Source organism: Fringilla coelebs (assembly GCF_963513975.1).
Source record: "Fringilla coelebs genome assembly, chromosome: 14".
Classification (NCBI taxonomy): domain Eukaryota; kingdom Metazoa; phylum Chordata; class Aves; order Passeriformes; family Fringillidae; genus Fringilla; species Fringilla coelebs.
In genome coordinates this window covers 7860173-7884896 of record NC_140040.1, presented here as the reverse complement: position 1 = coordinate 7884896, position 24724 = coordinate 7860173, and the positions used below count along the sequence as shown (strand labels likewise).

General features: G+C 54.1%; 2 protein-coding genes across 2 annotated transcripts in view; one reads left to right on the top strand and one right to left on the bottom strand.

Annotated features, from left to right (window-relative positions):
- Positions 1–1015: 1015 nt before the first annotated feature.
- ZNRF1 (zinc and ring finger 1) lies at positions 1016–20096 on the bottom strand. The gene is given in 6 exon segments (XM_084215007.1): positions 1016–1133; positions 1282–1372; positions 1470–1575; positions 2214–2309; positions 19206–19543; positions 19545–20096. Coding segments are annotated over 5 exon segments (705 nt in total). The 5' UTR covers positions 19652–20096; the 3' UTR covers positions 1016–1133; positions 1282–1314.
- Positions 20097–20548: 452 nt separating this feature from the next.
- The window catches only part of WDR59 (WD repeat domain 59), a 48714-nt gene continuing 44538 nt past the window's right edge, over positions 20549–24724 (top strand). The window contains exon 1 of the mRNA XM_084215325.1: positions 20549–20608. Coding sequence (XP_084071451.1) covers positions 20555–20608 — 54 coding nt within the window. The 5' untranslated portion in view covers positions 20549–20554. The remainder of the gene's footprint in view (positions 20609–24724) is intronic.

Below are 24724 nucleotides of genomic sequence, written 5' to 3'. Positions count from 1 at the left end.
CGGCAGGGGAGGTCTCACCAACGAAAACGCGCCCGCCGCGCCAGGAGGGGACGGGGATGGGCGAGGGGGTCACTGCCATGAAATGACACCATCTTGGCACCTCCAGCAAAGCCACCCCTGTGACTAGGGGTGGCTGGGAGCATCCAGGGGGCCACTGGGGCCTTCCCCATACCCTCCTCAAAAGGGTCCAACTCAAAGCCGATGGAAAAGAAAGAGGGGAGGCAGTTTTGGCAAGAGGAGCCCGGCGAGGGGGCACAGGAGGGGCGGCGGGGATGCTGCAGCTCTCCAGTCTCTGAGTGGTTATAGCTGAGTTAAAGAGTGACCAGTCTGTAAACATCACCGGGGCAGGGAAGCTCAAATTGAAGAACACGCCAGTCAACACGAAGCTTCAGTTGTGGTTTGTTGTTTGGTTTTTTTTTGTCCATTTTCTCTTTTTTTCTTCTTTTTTTTTCCTTTTTTTCCTTTTTTTTTTCTCATTGTAAACACTTGAAAGACGGACCCCTGCAACTCAGCAGGGGGGAGCAGTGGCCCCGCTCCCGGCGTGGGGCAGAGTCCCCATCTCAACGCTGCCGGGGCCCGGGGTGGAGATCTCCAAAAGGGAGATAGGAGAGAGGAGGAGTTTCCCGTTTAGTCAGTGCAAAAAAACCGAGCAGAGCCCCCGGGCGAGTCCGGGTGGGAGGTGGGGGGGTTGCCGGTGAGAAATGCCGCGTGCTCCGTTTGGCCGGCTGTCCCCCGGCAGCTTTCCCCTTTCGGTTCGGGGGCAAAAGCCAAACATCATGGCAGGGTTTCGGCCGAGGGCGTCCCCGGGGCCTCCCTGGCAGGCAGAGCTCTCCTGGTGACCAGCGGCTGTGGAGAGGAGAGCAGGTCGCTCCGCTTTTCTCACACTGTCGTCTCCTGGATGTTTCTTTTTGTTTAAAGTCTTTTAAATTAAAATAAAAAAACAAAACAAAAAGCAGAAAAACAACAGAACAAATAAAAATAATAAAATAAAATAAAAACTGCGCCGTTGTCCCAAGTGGATTCAAGTTTCTGGGTTTTATTTTTGTCTTCTCGAGGAATTTAAAGTCAGCCCAAAACTCCAGGCGGGGCAGGGGGGACGGGGAGAGGAGGTACAGCAGGTATAGCAAGGTGCCCTGCAAAGGCAGAGAGAGACCATCCCGGGTGAGGAGCAGGAGCCCTGGCTGTCACGTCCCGCCCTGTCCCACCCTGTCCTCCACTTCCAGCCCTGGATTTAAACCCAGCATGGGAATGTCCCTTCTGAGCAGCCCACCACAGGCTCACCTTAGAGAGAAGTCAGCAAGCACGCTCGGCGGGTCAATCAGAAGGATGCTCTGGGCAAGATCTGTTCACTTCAAACCATGAGTCTATACAGCTGCAAGAGGAGAGCATGCATGTTATCACCATGCTGCTGAGCCTCAGGTGTCCCTGCCTGTCCCCTTGCCACCCGCCTGGCTGTCCCCTCATGGTACCTTTTGTGATAAATGCAGAGGCAGGGCAGCCTGGCTATCGTGTCCCCCTGCAGCAGCTCCTCCAGGCAGATCACGCACTCGCCAGCGTCCTTGGTCAGCACATCATCTGGGAGGGGAGGACAGGGCAGCAGTGAGACAGGGACCCCCAGAGCACTCCCCTCCTTGGGATGGAGTGGAGCCCAGGGTCACTGCTGCGGGGGCAGTCGGGATGGGGTGGAATGGCAACAGTGCTGGAAAACACTGGCAGGAGGCTCCTGTGGAGGCACAGGGGGGACACGGGTCTGGGGCATCTGGAGTGAACACAACCCTTACCCCTGGCTTCCAAAAATCACCAACCAGTACGGGGTCAGCATCACTCCCACACTAGTGGTTAGGAGAGAGGTGGGAGATGCCGGAGCTGAAGCTTGCAGCCCAGTGCTCAAGGCCAGCAAGGAGGGGAGGAAGGCAATGACCCTTTGGGGGGCAGCCCAGGAGGACACGTGCCAGCAGGGCTCCTTCTGGCACCGAGGGGAGGGGGATGGGGCCCCCTCAGGGTAGGGGGCTGTGTTACAAAGGAGCCTGAAAGCAAAAGGAGCAGGATTGAGCCATGACAGGGGAGCAGAGTGGAGCAGCACCATCCTGCCGGAGCACAGCCCTCTTGAGAAACCCAGCCAAGCCGCCCGCCCGCAGCAAATGCCTCTTCAGCCACCCGGAGCCATCCCAGGGTGGCAGGACGCCGTGTCCCCCACACAGCCTGGCCCTTACCGTTGTAGGAGAGGCGAGGTTTGCTCAGACACATGATAAAGTGCATTTCCATCTCGTCAGAAGCCACAGATTTGGAGCAAATGGGGCACTTGAAACCTGGAAGGAGAGCAGAGAGAGGAGCCCTTAGTGAGGGCAGGAGGAGTCATCCCCCCGCATCCCGGGGAATCCCTGGGGCCATGGTGGGGCGCGGCAGTGGGCAGCCCCTCACCTGCTGCCTGCATGGTGACCCTCACCCCACACAGCACCCACTGGGCACCCACTCATCCTGTGCTGGCCACCAGCAGCCGCCAGTGTGGGGGACAGCCACCGAAGAGGGGACAGCCGACGAGCTGGTGCGCTGGCTGTCCCTGTGCCTGCCGCGCAGAGGGCACGGACAGCGTGCCAAGGCAGTGCACACGTGGCCATCAGCTGCTGCCAGGCCTTAAAGGGCGAGCAGCAGCCTGGGGCACGCAGGACTGAGCCACTGGCAGTGCATGGGCACGTCCCTGTGCCTGGACAGTGCCGTCCCTGCTGCCAGAGCTCAGCACCACATGGCTGAGCCAGAAAAGCTGCAAGGAAGGAGTTTTTTCCTATGGCTGCAGCACAGGACTGGCAGATTGGAGCCTCAAACACAAATGGCTCCTTTGTCCAGCTTTTCACAGGAGTGAAGTGGGTGCTCACCCCTCCGATGCCAGCCTACCTCCCCAGAAGCAGGGGGACACTGCAGGATGATGAGCCAGCTTGACCTTGACCCTGTCTGGTGATTTGGGTTCTTGGACGAAGATGGATGGGATGCCCAGATGTGCTCTGTGACCTTGCTTGGGGTGGTGCCAGGGTGTCACACCAGTGTCATCACCTGCTTGAGCCATGCAGACCACCACGGCATCGCCCCCAGCCCCACTGAGCGAGGCTGCCCCAAATGCAGTTTGTAAGCCCCAAACCCACAAGGAGCAGAACCCCAAGCAGCCCTGTAGGTCACCCATCTGGGACTCCCTGCCCTTCCACTGCAGCCAGCTCAAGGCAACGAGGTATGTCACTGCCCAGCAGAGCAGCTCAGCTCGAGCCGAACACGCGCGTGCCACCACCACGGGTTTGCACCAGAATATCCAGCAATTCCCTGCCTGCAGAGAGGGAGAGGGTAATTTAAGGATCTGCCTTCTAAAAGCAGATCAGGTTTGACTGCAGTGCCGCTTAAGAGCTTTCTTCATATATATGCAAAGGCTGCTCAGGAACGAAAAGAAAAAGAATGTACACAAATTATCTAAGGATGAATCAGGTTCTTGTTTGCCACCATGTGGATGTGGACAGGGCATTTTTTTTTTTTTTTTGCTTCTTATAAGAGACAAAGTACAGGGTGGCTTTAAGGAGAGGCAGCTCAGACCTCTGCTGTGCTAACAGCCCCTGTAACTTCTCAACACTCCAGCGCTCATTTAGCAGCAGTGATAAATACAGTTCACTTCCTAGGTCCTTGGATCCTGCCCCTCCAGAATGTCGTTATTTCCCAGGAGGGTGCAGCAAGGATGAGCACTATGGATGGTATGGGATTGGCTCTAAAGCAACCTGCTAAAAGAAGGAGCCCTCAAGCCCAGCGGTCCTCCAGTGGGGTGTCCTGCTGGCCTGCAGCATCGCCACCCTAGGAACAGATCCCTGCCCAGCCTGGCTGAGCCACAGCGTGTCTGCTCTGAGTCCGGCCCCAGCTGCACCAAGCCCCAGGCAACAGGGCAGTGCTGCAGCCTCGTGGGCAGCAGCACCAATCTGCCTTCTCCTCTCCAGCCTGATTTTACTCCTGACCGATTTATACCTTGTGGCAGCCGTGCCCATTAGCTGAAGTAGCTGGTTTTTCCTCCTCCCAAGTGTTTACCCGCCCGGTGTATTTATAGAGTGGATAGCTCAGATAGCCTCCCAGGCTGCCTGCTGCGAGACCCAACCGGCCTCCCCTTGCCAGACACCCTCCCGGTGCCCCGCTCCCCTGGCAGCCCGCCTGGCCCTGTCCCCGCCTGAACTGCTCCCGCCTGGCGCGGACGGCCTGCCAGCGCCACGGGCACCGCTCCCTGCCGGGGAGCTCCGGGCACTGCCTCCAGCAGCAAGTCCCTGGAACGGCTGAGAAGGGCTCCCTTCGGAAAAGGCATTTTGTCTGCAACCTCCGTGTCAGGGCACGGCATTTGTAGAGGTTCAGTACTGTTCCCTGTGCTGTGTGTGGGCAGACCTCGTTTCCTCTGGTCCCCCCCTTTTCTGTGCCAATGTGTTATTTTAAACAGCTGTCCCAGATCTGCCAGCTCCGGCAGCACCCGAAGGGATCCTATGAGACGTGCAACCAATGTAAAGGGAAAAGGCCCCAGATGAAACTGCCTGGTCTGTGGCTGCCAGGGCATGGCTGCCAGCAAAGCAGCAGGGCCAGGCAACAAGCAGGGTCCTCTGCAGGCTCCAGCAAGCGGCTGTTGCTGTTTCTCCAGGCCTATTTGCTAGCTGGGATAGCTTTAGCACGGTTATAAATAGCTGACATGAACACTCCTCACGCTCCTCACTGCTCCCTGGGCAGCTGGCTGGGGCACCGGGACTCCTGACACCAGCACAGCCCCGTGGCAAGGACGTGGGGACACTGGGCAGACAGAGGGGCCCAGGCTCAAGCCCCAGCACGTATGTGGCATCCTCCAGCCAGACAGGTCTGGGGGCTGAGCCAAGTGCAGAAGCACACACACACTTTTCTGGCTCTGCATTTCACAAGATGGAGGGGAGAAAAAAAGGAGAGATGAATATGCAGTTCATAAACTCCCAAGCTTGAGCAGGAGTGAGGAGTTGGTGTGGAAAGGCCCCCAGAGTGGGGCCCTGCCCGGCACCCCAGCTGTCGGCACAAATACTTGACATTGCAAAAGCAACTGCTTGTGTTTCCCTTCATGGCAGGCACAGAGCCCACCACCAGTGGGAAAGGGTGAACTCCCCACCCCTCCTTCAGGTGACCTTTGGGTGAAGGGATAGGCAGAGAACCAGTGAGGCCAGGGGACAGCCAGCACCAGGCAGCAGCAGGCACCAAGCCCAGTGCCTTGGAACACCCCTTCACAGTTCAGGCAGGAGCCTGTCCTGAGGATGAAAGAGCTGCTCTCCACATGGCCAGCCCCCTCCAGGCCATGGTATTTTCCACATTCCCCGAAATCCCCGTTAATTTATCCTGCCTAAGCTGCCAGCCGGAGCAACGCAGGAGATTACATTTTGACAGCTGCTCATGGAAAATTCAGCTCCCTCCCTCCTCCTCAAGCCCTTTACATCCTCCTCCCACATGCCTTAAAAAAAAAAGAGAGGAAGGGCCCAGCTATTCCTCCTTGCCTGGGCCTCCCACACCCATAGGGAGGCCCAGGGGTTGCTCCAGGGAAAGGCCATGGACACTTCTCCCCTCCCAAGGCATCTGGTGCAGCTGGTGATGCTCCTGCCCACGGCACATTAAACCTGAAGCTGGCACTGTCACCTCATGCAGAAATGTGTGGGCAGGTACCAGCTCCCAACAACAGTAAGTGAAGAAGAGAGGGTGCTGCAGGAAGGGGGCTGGCTTGGAAAGGCAGGTTCAGGTCGAGACCTGGACTTTTGTACCTTGCAGGAGAAAGCCAAGGGCTTTCCAGGGCTGTGAGACATAGGCTGGCAGGTGAGCTAATCTCTCCAATGGCTTGGTCTAGAAACCAAGAGCAAGTGGCACTGATGCTCTCCAGAGGGTACTACCCTCTGAGTATTTTTAGGAAGGTTACATGGTTAATTTTAGAGAGTTGGGCACAGTAGAGCTGGGAACCTCTGAAAATCTCCACCCAGTCCTATGAATGCTGAAAAAGCCTGGTGGTTAACCCTCACAGTGCCAAAAGCACTGTCACCAAACTGCAAGGAATTTAGTGATGGTGGCAGGATCGAGACACCTTTCCAACCCATTTCAAAGTATCCCAAACAGAGCTGATTCTGGAGCTGGGATAGGAAATTCCCATCACTTGTGTCTACTGAGCAGTACAACAGGGTCAACCACACCATGTCCTGAGAGTAGAAGTGGGTGCTCCCTGCAGAGGAGTGAGACCATGTCCACAGGAGCTGCAAGCCTGTCCCAGCTCCTGGGGAAAGGCATGTGCCCTGTCTACCTTCACCTGCCAAACCCTCCTCCTGCTGGGTGTGCCTCCAGACAGATTGCTTACAGGCCATGGTGCCATCAGGAGTAGCCCTGGCACTGGGACACCGTGGCTCTGTTACTGGCAGGTGGCTGATACATGGAGAGCAGCAGCTTTCCCACTGCACAGCACCTCCAGCAGTGGGAGGAAGACACCAGTGGGGATGATGTGCCCTGAAGGCAGGAGGAAGCAGCAGCCCACACAGCATTCACCAACTGCATCCCTGATTGCCCAGTCTCCCACTACTGCCACGGGATAAACCAGGAGCCCTGTGAGTGGGAGCAGCAACGCAAACTCCCCAAAATGTGCCTGACCCAGGAGGGATCCCTCCTCTGGTGCCCAGCCACCCCACAGGACACCTGGAGAACCAGGGAGCTTGGATAAGCTCCAGGCTGCCTGATGATCATGGAAGATTTGGAAACCTCAGCTGCACAGCCCATCTCCATGTCTCTAGAGAGCATCCTGGGCTCTCAGCCAAGGGAGCTGGCTTATACCAGGTGAGGATGCGTCCAAAAATGAGATAAAACCAGAGAATATTTGGTCCAAGCATGTAGTCCTGGTGCCTCCTCCTTGCTGAGTAAACCATGAGCCTCCCACCTTCCACCATGGCTTCCCTAACACTGCCAGCTGAACCAGCACCATGTGGAAGCTGGAATACATGGATCATCTTGGAAAACCCTAGGCTAATGATTGAAGAGGGAAAGACTGAAGGACCAGTTGGTCAGTCTGAAGCACATGGGGTTGGGTGAGGAAAAGGGTTCCAAGTCCTCACCTTCCCCTAACCCCCGAGGGCTCCAGCACAGCGCCAGGAGGGAAGAGGGGATCAGGGAGGAGTTATTCTCTGTGCCAGCCAAGTGAAGGAAACCTGAAGAGCCAAGATATTCAGACCCAACATCTCCTAGAAAATAAATTCCCTGTGGGTTTAAAGCCGACTCCTTTTTTTAAAGTGATGGTCACAGAGCAGCACACTGGAGATGGCACATGGATGCACAGAGCACCTCTCCAGCACTGGGGCACAGCAGGGACCTGGCAGCTGAGGACTCCATGAGTGTCCCCTCACAAGTGGAAGCCCACCATGGAAGTGATGCTCTACCAGCCTCAGCCATGCAGTCGGGTGATGCTGCAGGAGGCAGCATCAAGTGCCTGCAGGCCAGGGTGCCCCGCAGAACCAGGCCAGGATCCACTTTCCCCTGCAGAAGGAAATGGCATCAGCTGCATGGGCAGAGCAGGAGCCAAGGTCCAAGGCAGCCCTGCTGTCCCAGCAGGACTCAAGGCACTGGGTGAGCTCCACCATGGTGCTGGGCTATTGTGCAGCACAAGGGCTGACACGAGCAGGGACACGTAGGCAGGAAGGAGTAAAGCACTTAAGCTGCCTCATTTGCCAGCTTTGAAAAAGGGAGCGTCCTTCCTCCTCATTCAAGGCAGCAGAGAGGCTGAAGAGCATAAAGGATGGGTTCAGGGTGGAAATAAGATATCACACCTTCCTGGGGATGCAAGGGAGGCAGGGCTGGGGGATGCCAGTGAACCAGCCCCAGATGATCAGCCAAGCAGGGGATGTGGCTTGGAAAGAAACTCAACCATTTGGATGGCACATCTCTGGATGGCAGTGCTTGGAAAGAAACTCAGCCATTTCTGCTGCCTTGGCAGAGGGATGGTCTTGCTCCATCCCCATCCCACCCCACCATTTCCTTGCTGATTGAGTCAGTTCAGCTTGCTGAGAAGGGAGGAAAGAAATGCTTGTAATACAAAAGCAGCACCCCAAAAAGAAGCTACTTCCATACAAGGCCAGGTTTTCCAAGGTCTAAGAAAAGCTGTCCCTGGTGTGCAGTAGCTCCTGGCAAAGGCCACATGTGGCAGCTGTCTGCTCATGAAGCTGGCCAAGGGCAGCACAATCCTAATGCTCAAGGCATTGTGTTTTGGAGACTCACACCTGACTAAAGTCACAAAGAAGAGATGTAGCAGCAAGGACATGGCCTTAGTGCTTCAGGTGGGATGAAGGGAAGCCACTGGGGTCAGAGAGATGCAGGACACAGAGCAGAGGGGCTGGGTGAAACCACATCACAGAAGCCCAGTGCTAGCTTGCTGCAAGCCAGGAGGCAGAGGTATTTTTTTTTAGCCAGTTGGGTTCTTATGGAGGTGGTGGGGGAGGATGGGAAGAAGGAGAACAGATTGCAATTCTGGGGCTGAGGAAAGCTGGAGAGTTGGAAAGGAGCAGGAGACACGGGAGAGGGAACCCCACAGGACATTTGCTCCAGAGCACCCAAGCTATTGATTCTCAGCAGATGGACACAACAAAGCCTTACAAAACACCTCCAGCACAGCCCTCAGACACTGAGAAGCAGGAGGGCAAAGAGGCCTGGTTCTATGGTCACAGTATGTCCAGACACCAAGTACCCTCCTTGCCTGACACTGTTTGAATATTGACCCTTTCATGGTTGCAATTGCAATTTTTGAACAGAAGTACCTATGCTAAAGACAGAGATCATCTCCCTCATATAGCTCAGGCTATACTGCAGGATCAGCTCCCCCAGTCTGGATGAAAAAGGCAACTTCTCAGGGTCACCCTGTCTTCTGGCAAGTCCTAGTTTACTGCAGAAACACTCCCCCAGCTGCTGGGAACAGGTTTCATAAGCATGTGTAGCCCAAAGCTAATTTTAGCATCCCAGAGAAGAGCAAAGTTAAGCAGAGGGGTCCTGGGTGATAGCCCAGAGAAGGCATTAACACCTCCAACTCCTGTCAGGCTGCAGGGCTCAGATTTACCAAGTTACAACCTATCCAAGGCTCCTGCTAGTCACAAAACAGGTCTGGGGCCATGTCATGGCTCAGGAGAACTGCAGGGATGCTCTGGGGCTGCCTCCATGCCTCTCAAAGGATGCTCAGGTGTTCAAATTCACTGTCCAGAGCGGACAACGATCCTGCAGGCACACCTGGGAATTTCCAAAGGGTTTGCCTGAATGCCTGCTTTTTTCCTCCCACTTGTTTCTCATAGGAAGGAGGAGGCCCAGCCAAAGCCCTGCTGTGGGCAGCAATCATTTGCAAGATGCACAGAGCCAGCAGGGTGACGAGGGGGTCGCAGGTGCTGAAATACAGGAGCACTCTGGCAGCACATTGGGATGCAGCAATTTGGAAATCAGAGCAGGAAGGGACAGAATTTGGCACTTTGGCTTGGCAAGGACTGGGAGGGAGCAGCAAGGCAATGTCACGTGGGGACTGGTGGGGTGAGTCATTTCTGACTAAGACATCCGTTGGGGAGGCACCCACGGAGTCCCCACTGCCAGGTTCCAGCACTGAGGAGCTGCCAGAGGAATTCCCGCTTTTGGAAATGTTGAAACACCAAAGCCTGACCTGAGCCACTCCCAAACCCAGCTGGATCTGACCCCGTGGGGTGATTTGCTTCCTGACCCCTGGGTTTTTCCAAGGCAGAAAACTTGTGCTTTGATGCTGCCGAGGCTCCATCATGCCTCATCTTCAGATGATCTCTGGAGAGGATGATGGGACACTCCAGAGGCACATGATGACATGCCCAGACTTTGTGATGCTGGGAGTATGGCCAAGCACCAATGGCACCCACATACCCCTTCCTGACAGGGAGTGATCCCAAACACCTCCTGGGACACCTCCTCCCCAGGCATCCCACAGCAGCACTGTGGAGGGGGTCTTTGTGCCTGGGCCATGGTGGCAGGATCACTGAGGCAACTGTTTTTCATCAGTGCAACATCCCCAACCCATGGGATGCATGGAAAGGATGACACGTTGCTTTTTGGGGTAGAAAAAAGGGCAATTTTTATGTAGTGGGCAGCAAACAGCATAAAAGGCACACAGAGCTACACCCACCCACAAGCAGTGCACGGCTAGGGAACACTCACGGCCTGTTCACAGTGGTTATTTCTGAAGAAAGACAAAAAAACTGAAATTTTTCCACCACTGGAAAAAAAAAAAAATCTTAGTGAGGAGCATGCTGCAGAGCAAGTCCTGACCTCACCTGCCTCTCACGTGGTAGGAAGGGCTGCAAAGCACAGAGCATTTCCCTGCTCCCAGGAGAGACTGTGATTGCTGAGGGATACCCAGTGAATGCCCCAGCCTACCAGGACACCAGGAAGGGGAAAAAGCAGGTGCAAAGCAGGGGTGATCACTTTCCTCTGTTGTACTTGTTGCAGAAGGGGAGGGATTCTGCACAGCACCAAGCTGCCCAGACAGGCAGCACGAGCACTCCTTTGCCAGCCAAAGGCCAGGGACTGGGAGGAAGATCTGTGTTGAGGATGGGATACACCACTCCAGAGCTTTCTGGCTGCCTTTGCAGCATGGAGGCGGCTGGCAGACAGAGCCAGCTCTCTGCAGCCCTCCGAAACACAAAGCACAGCATCTCACAGGAATGAGCCCCTCAGAGAGTGGCAGGGTCTGCCCACGCTGGATCCTGCTAGAGGAGGCAGGAGGGGCTACACACTGTGTTACAGGCAGGAACAACCCTGCCCAGGTGCTCCACCTTTTCTGTCCTTTTCCTTCAATATGTGCCAACCTCCAACAAGAAAAGGGCTCCTTCTGTGGAAGGAGACAGTGGGGCTACAGATGACAAAAATCCCAGCTGTGGGATTTGAAGTTCTCTCTTCCCCCAATCACAAAAGGAAACACCCAGAGGAGCAAAGTGTAACCCCACTTCCCAAGCTGGGCAGGGTCTTGTGAAGCAGCATCTGCCTGTGAAACATTCACCCAGGACTAGGTGCAGGGTGCAACCTGTTTTGTACCTGTCTACAGGGAGCAAAAAGAAATCAAAGGCATCTAAAAAACTCCTCAGAAGGGTTAGATCCAGGCAAATAGCAGACTTCAAGGGCTGTGAAATTGGGCACAATAAATAAGCAAATGGACATAAGTTTCAAAGCAGCATGATCTGACTGTGGATGAGCTGAAATGCCAAGGCAGCCAAGGCAGGGTGCTCAGCCTCAGCCCATCCTGCTCAGCACCAGCTTACCAGAGGTTTGGCTCCAAAACTGATCTCAGCCCAGACCTCCCTGCAGACAACAACTTAGGCCATCTGCCTAGAGCCAACCTAACCTCCTTTTCCCTGGCTACAGATGTCCAGGCCTTGGATGCATGGATTGAAAGGTGGATCTAATTCCCCTGCAGCGCTTCTGACGAAGTGCAGCTCCATCACCTTGTAGGAAGAGCTCCCAAATGAATTACTGCAATTACCCCAGCTGCAGGAGAAACTGCAGGTTTTCCCCTCACTGGTGACAAAGGCTTCTCCAAAAAACAATCCCTCAAACGCCCACCACCCCAAGCTGTAATGCAGCCATCCAGGATGTGAAGAGCAGAGCCCGTGGCACCACTCTCAAATCACCGAGCTGTGATCAGAGAAACTCAGAGCCATGGTGAAAGCCAGGGGGAGAAGGAAGAGACCTGTCTTTCGAGGCAGCAACAGGCAAAGAGACACAGAGGACATGGAAATGCCAGTGGCCTCATCCTGGAAGGAAATAAAATGCTGGGCAGAGACATGGGACAGGGTCAGCATCACTGAGTTCTCTTGCCTGACTTCTGCTTTCCCCCTCTTGTGTTGCAGGCAGCTGGCCTCTAAAAATACCCACTGTTGTCACGCCGTCCTGCCTGCTTGGGCCAGGAAACTGCTCTGAGCAGCTTTCAGTTCCATTCTTCATCTGCACTGCTGAGCTTCCCACACCAGGATCTGTCCCAGCCCCTCTTCTGTGCCGGGCAGGTGACAGTCTCTCTGGATCTATGGCCGTAACTTGACATAAACTCAATTAACCAAGGGTGCTAACTGGGAATAATATACAAACCTGACAAATTTATGCTAGGGTTGCTAAAACTAGCAAAGAGGTAAATATTTCTACAGCATCTCTCTGCCTCTCTACAAAGTGCCACAAGACCGTTCCAAGGCTCACAGTCTAATTTCATGCCACTGGGAACCCCGCAGCTACATGAGTGTGCATGAGCACAGGGAGTCACAAATTTCCCAAGCTCATTCAACCCATGACCAGCAGGGTCAACCTGGTGCTGATGCTGGCCAGCTCTAGTCTATAGGGAAGGAGGGGAGAGAAGGGTCAGCTTCACCTCAGAGGTGCAGTACAGCCTCTCCAATGGTGAGGTACCATCCCCACTGGCAAAACACACCTGGATGGAACACCCCCAGCTCCACACAGACCCAGCGTTGGGTCTGAGTGATGCATCTGCTTGGGTTCACGTGGCACAAACCCTGCAGTGTGAAGGCACAGGGACCAAAAGCAGGGAGCACCAATGTATCAAGCCCCCTGCCAGCAGCACAGAAATCAGCCATGAAGATCTGGATCTGCCTGCTGCTTCTCTGGCGTTTCCTTCCACCTTCCTCAAATCCCAGATTCTACGGACCTGCAGTGGGCTGGAAAGTTAAACCATGACAAGAGAGAAGCAGACGCTGTCCCCCACCACAGGCACTCCCCTCCCCTGCCTGCAGCCCAGCAGGGCAGGAAACCTGCCAGCAGCTGGGCTCTGCCCACGGGAAATGCTGTGCAGAAGCACAAGAAGAGGCCCCAGGCAGCAAAGCTTCCTGAAGCTGCACCTCTAGCAGCTTCCCATCAAAAAGCCCTAAGCAAAAGCATTCAGCCACACAGCACATGCAAGGGACAGCAGGAGCACCCCTGGGGGGTACTCAAGCCCCCAGTGGGTTCACCCACATTTGAAACCTGCCTGGTGGAACTGGTGCAGGAAAGACATTTAAGGCCCAGCTTTAACTAGTCTTGCTCTATCTGAAATTTAAAAATTGGTGTCCCTACAGGGGGAGGCCTGTTGTACCCTGATGTACAGCCAGGCCAAAGCAGGTGGGCAAAGTGCTCTGCATCAGGGCCTGCTGCTTTACAGCATCACTTGGCTGCTCATGCACATCATTCCCAAGCCCTTGTGATTTCAGTTTTCAAGGGAACCAGGAGAAAGCCAGGTCACATTTACTCAAAAACAAGTATTCAGCACATCTGGGGTTTTGGTGTACCAGCAGCAGATGCCACAAAATACACCTCGTGGTTGCCCACCATCTGCTTGGGGCACCACAAGACTGGTCCCTGCAAAGGGAATTTATCTGAAGAGCCCTTTGCTGCCTGTCTGATCTGTCACATGAGATATTACATCGGAGGGGGGAAAAAAAAGCTTTTTTTTTCTCCTCCTCCAAAGTGGGCTTTTCTCCCTCCCTGCACTTCTCTTGAAATTAATTTTCAGCATTTAGCAGCATTTTCCCATGACTCTGCGCGGCTGCCTTGGCCAGGTGCCAGCCTGATACTGCTCCTCCACCAAAGATGTCTGTATCTGATTGATCCTCCGGCCAGTGAACAAGAGAGAGAGGAGAGAGAAGCCTTAATAGCACATTAATAAATAAGAGAAGCCTTTACGGTTATTCCAGTCACCGGAACAAACATCTCAGCAAAACAAACCAGCATGGGATAAACTTACGTCACAGGCTGGGAAGACAATCCTGGCTGGGAAGTGGGTCAGCCCAGGAGCACGAGAGCATCCTCCTCAGCATCTCTAGAAGATACATATGTGGAAGAGGGAGAGGGCACCCAGCTACCCTATGCTGATTTATGCACAGGTTTATAGAGCAGAGAGCCCAGTTAATGTGCACAGGAGTTAGTGCCTCGTTCCTGAGGGAAGCAGCTGGGATTTCAGAGGGCACTGGGGAGGCAAGGCAGCGCAGAGACAGCCTGCGCTCGCTCTCGCTGCGGAGCCTGAAGATAACTGCCGCCACCGCCGGCTTCGCACGCACAACGCCAACGTTGACGCACTTCAACTTCATCTCCAGCTTGGGCGTGCATTAAAGCTGCCTCTGAGTCTCCCATCTTCAGGTATTCAGCACTTTGCTCTTCCGAGGTAGCCTCTGCCTCTTGCCCAGGTGGATGGTGCCCAGCTGGCTCAGAGAAGGCAGAAGCACAAAAGCATCCTCTCCAGACCTGGAGAGCCCAACAGCTGAACATCACAGTGTGGGGAGTCATCAGAGCTGTTTCCACACCCACTTCCCAAATGATCCACAGGTCTGGCACTGATGCAGGTGCTTGACCCAGCTGTCAGACAGTAACCAGCACCAAACCCACAAAAAGATGGTGTGAGGACAGTCATCTTTGGAAATTTCCACTAGCAAAAACAGATTCAGAATGGCAAGTTCATGCAGACCTTGGGGTGCCCTTCCCCTGGCCTAGCTCCTGGAAGCAGGGAGAGAAGCACATATGATGTCTGCATGTTGAAACACAGATTCACTTGGAAGGGAACCACAAGGATCATCAAGTCCAGCTCCTGGCCCTGAACAGGACAACCCCAAGAGTCCCACCATGTGCCTGAGAGCCTTGTCCAAATACTTTCTGAACTCTGTCAGATTTGGCACTGCGATCACTTCCCTGGGGAGCCTTCCAGTGCCCAACCCCACTTTGGGGGAAAAACCTTTTCCTAACATCCTATGTAAACCTCCCTTAGCACAGCTCCATGATGTTCCCTTGGATCCTGCCAGTGGTCATAGAGAGCAGAGATCGGTGCTGACCCTCTGGTGTCCCTCCTGTGGAAGTTGCAGCCTACAATGAGCTCTGCCCTCAGTCTCTTCTCCAGGCAGAACAAGCCAGGTGACCTCAGCTGCTTCTCATATGGCTTCCCCTCTAGACCCTTCATTATCTTCAAGTCCCACCTCTCACAGCTTTATATCCTTATTGTATTGTGGTACCTAAATCTGTACATCAGACTTGAGGTGAGGGCATAGCAGTGCAGAGCAGGACTATCACCTCCTTTGACCAGCTGGCAGTGCTGTGCCTGCCACCATGGGACACAGTGGGCCCATTTTGGTTGCAAGAACACACTGGTGACAAGTTGGCGGCAGGACAGTCAGGGCTGAGAGCAGCTGACCAGCAAGTTACAATTCAGCCTTCTCATTCTGGTGTAGAGCCTTCAACGGCAGGACTATCTGAAGAGAAAGGATTGCCAGGCACCAGCGAGAAAAGTCTCAGGACTCAAAGCTGTGGGAGCACAGCAAGGGTTCACCACAGACAGGCCTCTTCCCAGCTTGCAGAGACTGGGGCTGCTCAACACAGGTGTGCACACACACCTCCAGATCACCCTCCAACAAACAACCGCTATTTCCCACCCCATTATTCTGGAGCCAGATGGAAGAGCACTTCCAGCCTTTTTTGCTCTCACACTGTGCCTGGAGAAGGACTCAGGCCAGAACCCTGGCTTCCATCTCTGCACTAAAATCCCTCCCATCTTCCTCAGGCTGGGCCCTCCTGCTCCAGGAAAGTGCTGCTGAGAACACAGCAGCTCATTTGGCAAAGAAAGCCTCCTGACGTTGGTGCTACCAACATCCAGGACAAACAGCTTGCTTTGTCAGTGCACAGAAAGCCTGTGACATTCCTGGTGGTACTGCACAGGAGGATAAGCTAGGCGTTTCCTTGGGCTAGCCAGCAGACAAGGAGATATGGATTTATTAGAGCTTCAAACACTCAAGGGCTTTGGGTGATGAGTGGGATTTCCAGATAAACTTTAAGCTACTTACAGCCTCTGCAAACTCCCTTAGATCCTCTGATGAATAACATGAGAGACACTGAGAGAACCACACAAAGCTGGAGACATGCAGCACTAAACCACACATCTCCCTTTTCTCCCTTCTTCTCACTATCTTTGGCTTTACTGAGAACTCCTGAATAGTCACAAACCTACAGAGGCAGGGTCAAGTGCTACAGGCAAATTCCAAAGTTGTGCAAGATGTGTCTTTTCCACTCATAGAGGTCAAGAAGTAGATCTCAGAAACCTTGGGCAGACAGGGAAATCCCAGAGCAGTTTCAGGTGGTGCGCTTGTGTATATGGCAGGCACGCCTTGGGAAAATCCCCATCAGGAAATAGGACTCACCCACGGAGGTGCTGTCCCCTCAAAGGAATGGACAAGCTCCACCATGAGTGTCAGAGCTCCTTACCCATCCCATTTGGAAGATATATGTAGGCTTCACTGTTCACAAGAGCAGCAGCTCTCCTGCCCTTGTCCTGGGACGGGCTAGAGGCCATCAGCTCCTCCAATTCAGGCATCCCAACAGCCACAGTGGAGCCCAGAGGGACACAGCAGTGGGCTCTTCTCACTGACCAGCCCCATGCACAGGACCTTACAGTGATGCTGCAGCATTCACTGGCTTTGGGGACCACTTTGCAATCTCTCTCTGTACAATCCTCAGCACAAAATCCTCCCCTCTTCCTCCCCACGTACACCTAGCTCTTCTGCAGGCCTTCAGCTGCAGAGAGGGGAAGGAGTGACACCAACCAGGGAAGAGAGCTCAGCCTGCCCCTGCTCACTCCTCAGGGTCCCTGCTGAGGGGCCTGATGGGCCATGAAGCAGCTGGAGAGGCACAGAAACTCTGCATGGCCGACATAGGAAGCAGCGAGGCGCCAAGACTACCTGTGTGCTCCCGTTATCACAGGCACACTGCTGCAACAACAGCACCTTATCACTGCCCTCAAGCCAGAGCTCCTCACTGTCCCACTGAGGACCCCACAGAGCTCAGGTTGCACTGTGAGCTCCCAGCTCATCCCCCAAACCCAAGTACTCCCCAAAAAATGTAAATGCAACCCACAGGCAGAGAACGGCACCATCCAGGTCTCCAGAAAGGGGCAAAGCAGGGCAAGAATCCACTCTCCAGCCCTGTTATCCACAGGGTTTGGGGGGCTCCTCTCCTCAGTAGTACAGCAGCTCAGGCAGACCCCAGAGATCCCATGCCTCATGCTGAGTGGGTTTGGTACGTCGGCAGGTCCCCTCATCCCCACCCTCGAGTCATCCTTCAAAGGGAGCAGGGACAGTCACGCGCAGCAATGTCAAAGCTCCTCTCCATTTACCAGAGCACTGCTGCTTCAGCACTTTCCAGTGGCTAATGGAGTGGCTCAGCACCATGAGAGGAGCAGGTCGATGGGGAGGCAGGGGGGAAGACGCAAGTAGCTCCTGACTGCCCTGCTGGAGGTTAACCAGCTGCAACGGGAGATTAACAGGAATTTCAGCAATCTTGCAGTGGCTTACTTCCCCCCTTCCCTGCAGTCTCCAAATCCTTCATTAACTTCTTACACTAAGAGAAGAAGAGTGCAAAAGTTAAATGAGCTCTGACAAGTTTTCAAAAGGGTTTTTAAGCATCCTCCACTCCTTTTGCTATTAATTAGCAACGAAGAACCACCACCGGGAGAGGCTTCGGTACAGACTGAACAGCTCTCACTGCTGCCCGTGCACGCTTCAGCTCAGCTCAAATGCTCTCAGAGGGCCCCAAAAGAGGCACCAGAGAAACCCAGTTCTTGCAGCACTTCCCACAGCTCACGCTGCAATCTTTCAAGGGCACCGTGTTTAACTTCGCAGCACTGCACTAACTCACTCCTGTGGCTGAAAAACAGCTTACTACATTTTGCAGATGGTTTATTTTTCTGAACAGGTTTTTGCCTCTCAGCATTGCAGTTTAAAATGTAACTGACACTCTCTGACCGACCACTGTGAGCTGCAGGGTGTTTCTGTAATGAGACCCTCCTCACTCCAGCACAGCAGAAGCCCCCCTGGCCCTCATTCCCACAGAGGCTTGTGGAATACCTGGAAGGATGCTGTGCCTTCGTCTCTCTCTACATTTAGAAACCAAAGCAGCAGCACAGTCTGTGCAAGGTCATGGAGCAAGCAAGTTTACAGGAGCACTTGGTCTCAACTTTGGTGCCACATGCCAGCCCTCTCCATCTGCCAGGGAGCATGGCAAGCGCCTGGCTTATCCAGATCAATAGGAATCAGACCTGGGGATGCAATGCAAGACACACAGCTTCCATCTAACAGACAAGAGAAGCCCCTGGAGACTGGGCAAAGGGAATTCCAAGATTTTTTTTCCCCCGAGAAGTAGGAAAATGGGCCCCACAAAACTCTTCTTGCACTTTGTTCTTATCCACTGCTTCAGACTCAGGCCTTCCTGAAAATGAGGCATTGTCCCAAGGCATATTATGAAATTCCCAGACCACGTCACACAAGGAGAACACAGGATTTGCGAGGGGGACGGGTGGGAGAGAAATCCCAGACTATTCCAGGAAATACAAGGAGACATCCCTGAAATGACTTCCCCTCCAGCCAGGAGGGGAAGGGAGGACCTCCCACCTCGCTCCCTGTACCCAGCCAAAACTAGGTCAGTGACACAGCCCTGCTTGCAGGGAGAGCTCCTCTCCAGACACCGGGACACATGGAAGAATCCAGCCAGGAGGGTGAAAGGGGTAACCTTGCCCCTTCCCATAGCCTGACACGTTTCCTGTAAGAGAGCCCAGCTGGCTCCCCAGCCCTGTCAAAGAGGTAGGCACTTCCTCCTCTGCTTCCTCCTAAGCAGCACAACCCTGCCAGTTGGCTTAAAAGAGAAAACCCATTTTGGCCTTTCCCTGGCCCTTTATCAGACAAAACAAAGGAAAAAAAAAAATCCCCACACCTTGCTTTCAAAGGCTTTCTCTGCTTCTTTCCCAGTTTCTAAGGCTAGGAACTGCTACACCTGACTGGCAGCCTCACATACCTTCAGAAGAGACACAAAGTGCCCAGCCTGGTGGCAAAACCCAAGGTCTTGGGCAACAGCAACCTCAAGACCACTATTCCCCAGGTCAAGGGGGTATGAGGTGGGGGTGCCACATGCACTGCTTCATATCCTGGAGCCAAAACACCTCCCTTCTAGAAAGCCTCCTCCCTTCACAACCCCTTCCTCCCTTGACCTTGACACAGATGCCAGCTCCAGCATGCATCCACCCGTTCGTGCCGGGGAGGGGATGGGGATGAGGGTCCAAGAGGGGGTCAGCTCCCCCTTCCCGGCTGAACCGCGCCCACCGCCGCCCCCGAGCACCCACGGAGGGAGGGGAAGCCGAGGGAAGGCTTCGGGGAGCCGGCACTCACCGCTGTGCGAGCTGAACCACCGCGGTGCGATGTGAAGGGGCAGCGCGTCGGCCAGCGAGGCCCTGGCGCCCAGGTACAGCATCCCGTCTCTATGGTGACCGCCTCCCGTCTCCTGGAAACCGTTGCCATGGGCGTACGTGGAGTCGGAGCCCGGACCGCCGCCGCCGCCGCCCGGGGCCCGCTCGGCCTCCCCCGCCGCCCGTGCCGCCGCCGCGTACAGCCCGAAGGGGACGGCGCCGGCCGCCGCCGGGTCCATGCCCATCCCGGCCACCGAGCTGACGGAGCGGCTGCGCAGCCCCATCGCGCCGCCGCCGCCGCCCGCCCGGTAATGGCCGAAGGGGGGCGGCCCCCCCCCCTCCTCCCGGCGGCGGCACGGCGCTGTCATCCGTCGACACCCCCGGGAAGGGGCCCCGCGAACGGGTCGCCGTGCTCTGCTTGCCCCCCATGTGGACACCGCCGGGCCGGAGGGAGCCGAGCGACAGCCCCCCGCGGGGAACGGGGCCGCGCCGCCCCCGCTGGGAGGCGAGAGGGGGCGGAAGGAAGCGGGGGGGCGCGGGGAGCTACGGGCGAAAACCCATCCCCGCCCCAGGCATCCTCCCCCCGCCGGGCCCGCAGGGGCGAGGGCGCCCCGAGTCCGCCGCCGCCACCGCCGTCACCCCCGGCGGAGGCCGCCGAGGGCTCCGGGGCCGCGGAGCGCGGAGGGAGCGGCGGGGGAGGGGGGGGTGGACGCCGGCAGGGTCGCTCCGCCCGCCTCGCTGGTGCCCGGGGCGCGGCCGGGAGCCGGGCGCGGATCAGCTGCGGCCCATGGGCGGCGGGGGCGGTGGGGGCGGCGCGCCCCGCTCCGCTGCGCTGCGCCGGGCACGGCCTCGCTGCGGCCGCCGCCTGGTGCTGGGCGCCGCGCCGGAGACAATAGCGGCCGGCAGCACGCATGCTCCCGCCCCCGGCCCCCCCGGCCCGCCGCCCTTAACCCCTGCACCGCCGCCGCCCGGCGCTGCGCTCGCCGCCGCCGCGGGACGCGGAGCCGCCACCGCACCGACGAGCGGGCGCTGCCCCGCGGAACACAACCCTCGACCCACGCCACGCACACGTCTTGCTCTGTAGCGGGGCTGCGACCACCCTCGGGCCTCTACGGCCAGAGCCCCTCCGGAGAGGCCGGACCCGCACGGGGACCCCCCCCTCGGCCCGTGGGACCCCCCCCTCCCGGCTCCACGGCACTCGCTGCCCCAGTTCACCGGGCCGGGGGCGGGTGGGGAGGGGGTGGGGAACGGCGGGACTACATCTCCCAGCAGTCCCCGCACGGTGCCCCACAGTGGGCAGTCTCTGCGCAGGCTCCGCCGAGGCGGCCCAAGATGGCGGCGCGCTGGAGCAGCGAGAATGTGGTGGTGGAGTTCCGAGATGCCCAGGTCGGGGGGCCCGGGGGCTGCCGCATCACCGCGCCGGGGGGGCAGCCCCCGGCCGGCCCGTGACGAGCGCAGCGGGGGGAGGTCCCGGCCCGGGAGGGCTCGGCGGCCCCGCGGGGCCTTTCGGCGGCGATGGCCGGGGCTGAGGCGGTCTGGAGTCGTTTGCGCGGAGATAACGCCTTAGTTCACGGGGCGGTTAATTTGTAATCTTGATTAGGTCTTGTATTTTTTTTTTAAATACATTTTCAGCCCTAACATACGATATTGCCACTTCCTACGCGTCTTTCCTCATTTCCTTTTGCTGGAGGAGCTCAAGGCCAGCGTGGATGGGGCCCTGAGCAGTCTGATGTAGTGAAAGATGCCAGCGTATGGCAGGGGGTTGGAATGAGAGGAGCTTTAAGGTCTCTTCCAACCCGAACCATTCTATGGCTCTGTCACTTTTCACGGAGACTGTTACAGCTACTGTCTCACTGCCAAATAAATTGCTGAGTGTTGCTTGATTAAAATAAAAAAATGGCTTATAATTTTTGTGAATAGCAAAATGGTCCACTTTTGTTTTTGAAGCTGATGGTGATAGTAGAGCTTGGCTCAGAGTTTGTTTGCTCACATGGTGTTGTAGAAGTTGTTCTTACATCCTTGGAAGTGTTCATGGCTAGACTGGACAGGGCTTCGAGCAGCCTTTTGAAAATGTCCCTGCTCATGACAGGGATTTGGAACAAAATTATCTTTAAGGTCCCTTCCAACCCAAGCCATTTTAGGATTCTATGATTCTGTTTGAAGAAATGTGGGGGTTTTAAGGTGTTGGCACTAGCTTAACAAAGCTAGATGTGGTAGGTGAACTATGAGCTACTTCAGCAGGAAACCCAGAAAGATTTTTAAAAAATAGTTATAGAAGCTCTCTTGTCTCTTTGTCCTCTTGTGCTGGAGCAGTAAGGGCTGTGCCTTCACCATTGCAAACAGAAGCATTGAGTCGTGTGTGCTGCATCCATCTTACCCTCTGAAAGCTCACAAAGCTTTTCACTTTCGTACCTCAAAAGCTTTGTATTAGTTTTCCTCCCAGAAGCATTCAAGCAGCCATGTCTGCTACTGAGAATTTGCCCTCAGGAAGCCAGTAATGAGATCTGAGGGTACATCTTCCTACATCACAGATTCATGTTGCATCTGGCTCAGGAGAGAGGAGGCCTCATGACTTTGTTATTCATCATGTCTGGTGTGTGGGAGCAGAAGAGACAGGTGTTTCCATCCCATGCTGCAGCAGTTGGTTTCAGTGTCACTCCTGCACTGGCACAAACCTTGGCAGAGGGTGAACATGGGGGTTTCAGTCACTTTGCTTTACTCTGTGTGATCTTCCTGGAGCTGTTCTGACCTGCCTGCTGTCCCACATGAAACCAGAGAACTGCTCTGGCTGGGGCTCCCAGACTGCTGCTTCAGGCTAAACTCATTTATATAGTTGTGTCTGAGCCTTTTTTTTAGGAGTCTGCAGGAACATATTTGCAGGTAGGAAACCTAAGCTTGAGAAATTGGAGGACCTTGGCTGAAATCATCCAGCACCAGTCTTGAGCTCTGCATATAGGCCACGCTATCTCCAAAATACCTACCCTAAAAACAACCTAAATAGAAACAAGAATCAAGAGTGGGCAGCTGTTACGTTTATAGCCAGTACACCTCTGCAAGCCCTGCAGTTGTCTTTGTTCACCGTGCTGGAGTGTGTCATGAGAAAGCTACAGCACCCAACCTGTACCACATCAGAAAATCACTGTGTGTTTTGGGGCCCTTGTTACCTACAAGTGTCATTTTTCTGTACTAGCTGACAGAGGTGACAGTCTGTGTACTCTTCTGATTTAAACAGGACCCACAGGCTCTTCTTGGGCTGTTGGCACTATCAAAAGGAGAGAAAACTCACCCAGTGCTGAAATGGAACCGTTTGTACCAACTCAGTGTGTTGATGGGAGGTTAGGGATGCAGGGAACTGGTGTTGCTTGTTAAGAGTCTGCAGCTCTTGAAAAATAGCATAGCCATGTCAAATTTGGTTGGTGTGTTGCCTCTCAGGTGGAGAGAATGAAGCTAATTTGGAAACTAATGAAAGTTCACACATAAAACGGAGTTTTCCTTGGCTTGCCTAAGAGAAATCAAGTGAAATGCCAAAGTAGACGCTTGGAGGCTGAGAAGATGCTGCCTGGGCTGTGGGTTCAGAGCAAATTCTCAAATGTGCAGTGCTCCTACTGTGCCTACTCATGTTCTTGTTATTCATGAACAGCAGTTATAGCTATCCACAGTGTTGTTTTGGGGTAAAAACTGCTTTCAGGTTGGTTTGTTCAGTTTCAACTCCCCCCTTCTGGAAGGTTGTGCTGTGAAGACTGACATATCACTATTAAATGACAACTGTTTGGTTTTTTTTTCCTTTGCCTAGATAAGGCTCTTGTATCATAGGGAACTTTTTGTTGCTGTAAACCAACTTAATTTGTGACCCATCAGAGTAGCAGCCTGACGTGTGAAACTTTTTACATCATTCTGATTGTTCATTACATTCTATGATGCTTGGTGCCTGGAAAAAAAACAGTGTTCATTATTGAAAACAGTTTGTAAGGACTTAGGAGATCCTGCTGCCAACATTAGAAAAAATAAACTTGTATATGAAATTATCAATCATTTAAAATTGACATTGTTTTTTTCTGTCTTGGGGAAAGATTGCTCCAACTGTATGAAACATGTCTCCTGACTAGCTCTTCATCACATGAGAAAGCTCTGATTACTGTAGTGGCTTTAGTGATCCTCATTTTAATATCTCAGAAGAAAAATGTGTACCATCTGGGAAAAGTTCTTTTTCCTGTTGATTTGTTTTGTTTGTTTGTTGGTTTTTATATAGATTCAGTAACTTACTTTTTTGCAGGTTTTGTTCTGTGTTTTGCAAGGGGCTGTGGAATCTAGAAAGCTGGAATTGTTTCCTTATCATTTAGAGATCTTAAAACCAGCTGTTTATTTACAGTACTAGCTTTAAGACTAGGGAAACCTTGCCAGGAGATTGGATTTGCTGCCTAGGAAAAAGTAATAAAAGGGGGTTGTTCCTGGAACAGTAAAAGTGGTGAAATGGGGTTTGGTTTCAGCTCCTGCTGAAACTGCAGGCAGCTGTAGCTGTTTGCCATGTGGTCTCTAGAGAAGAACGGGTCCGTGATGCTGCTTTTCCCTCACTTGGGGTTTTTGCAAGGAGGGAATGGGCCCTGGCTGAAACAGCTCAGAATTTGTGATGAATATTCTACTGTCAGATCTGTCTGAAATGGAGTGGGATTTCTGTGTTGTCTGTCAGGTTTTAGTGATGCTTGTAAGTAGTACCTGTGGGACATGCTGAAGTCTTGTTACATCCATGCTGAGAGCACTTAAAGTCCTGAACAGCAGCAGGAGATACATCCTGAGCCTTCAGAGAGGCAGCTTTGAAGATGACAGCAGTTAGTGTGAAGAATGTGGGGCATATTCTGATTTTTGTACTGTGAATGCGCAAAACTCTATTGAAGTCATGTCTTTGTTTATGGGCAGGACTGTTCAGCTTTTCAAGTAAAATTTTCCTTTATTCTCTTGGCATTTAAACAAGACGATCAGCCAGTTCATTCTGCACAAAAAGAGGGGGAGACAATATGCAAACAGTCCTTTTTTTATTTTTTTTTCTAATGGCTTTTAAGTTATCTCATAGCCTTCTTTACAAGCGATGCCAAGTAAATTCTGATGCCTCTTGGCCATCTCTCATTTTTGAACACCAGCCATACACAAATGCTTGCACTTCTATCTCCCAGTACATATATAATTAAATCTGGCCCTGCAATGAAAGAGAGAGACTCAGAAAGTTCCTGAGCAGGAGCCTGATTAATACAGATTATTAGAGATTGCTGATTGAAGGGCTGCAGCTGTGACTGCCATAGCAGGAAGAAGGGAGCAAGGTCTTAATGCTCATGATGTTATCTGCCAGGTTTTGTTTTCAGTTTACGCTTACGAAGATGTTCCTGTGTGCTGTCCTGCATCCCAAAATCAACCGCTACACCCATTGCCCCTCTGTGCTACTTTAAGCGGGTGTTTCTTTCCTGAACTCCTCCCTAAAGCCCTATGTTTGACTGAGCAGCTGACCTGACA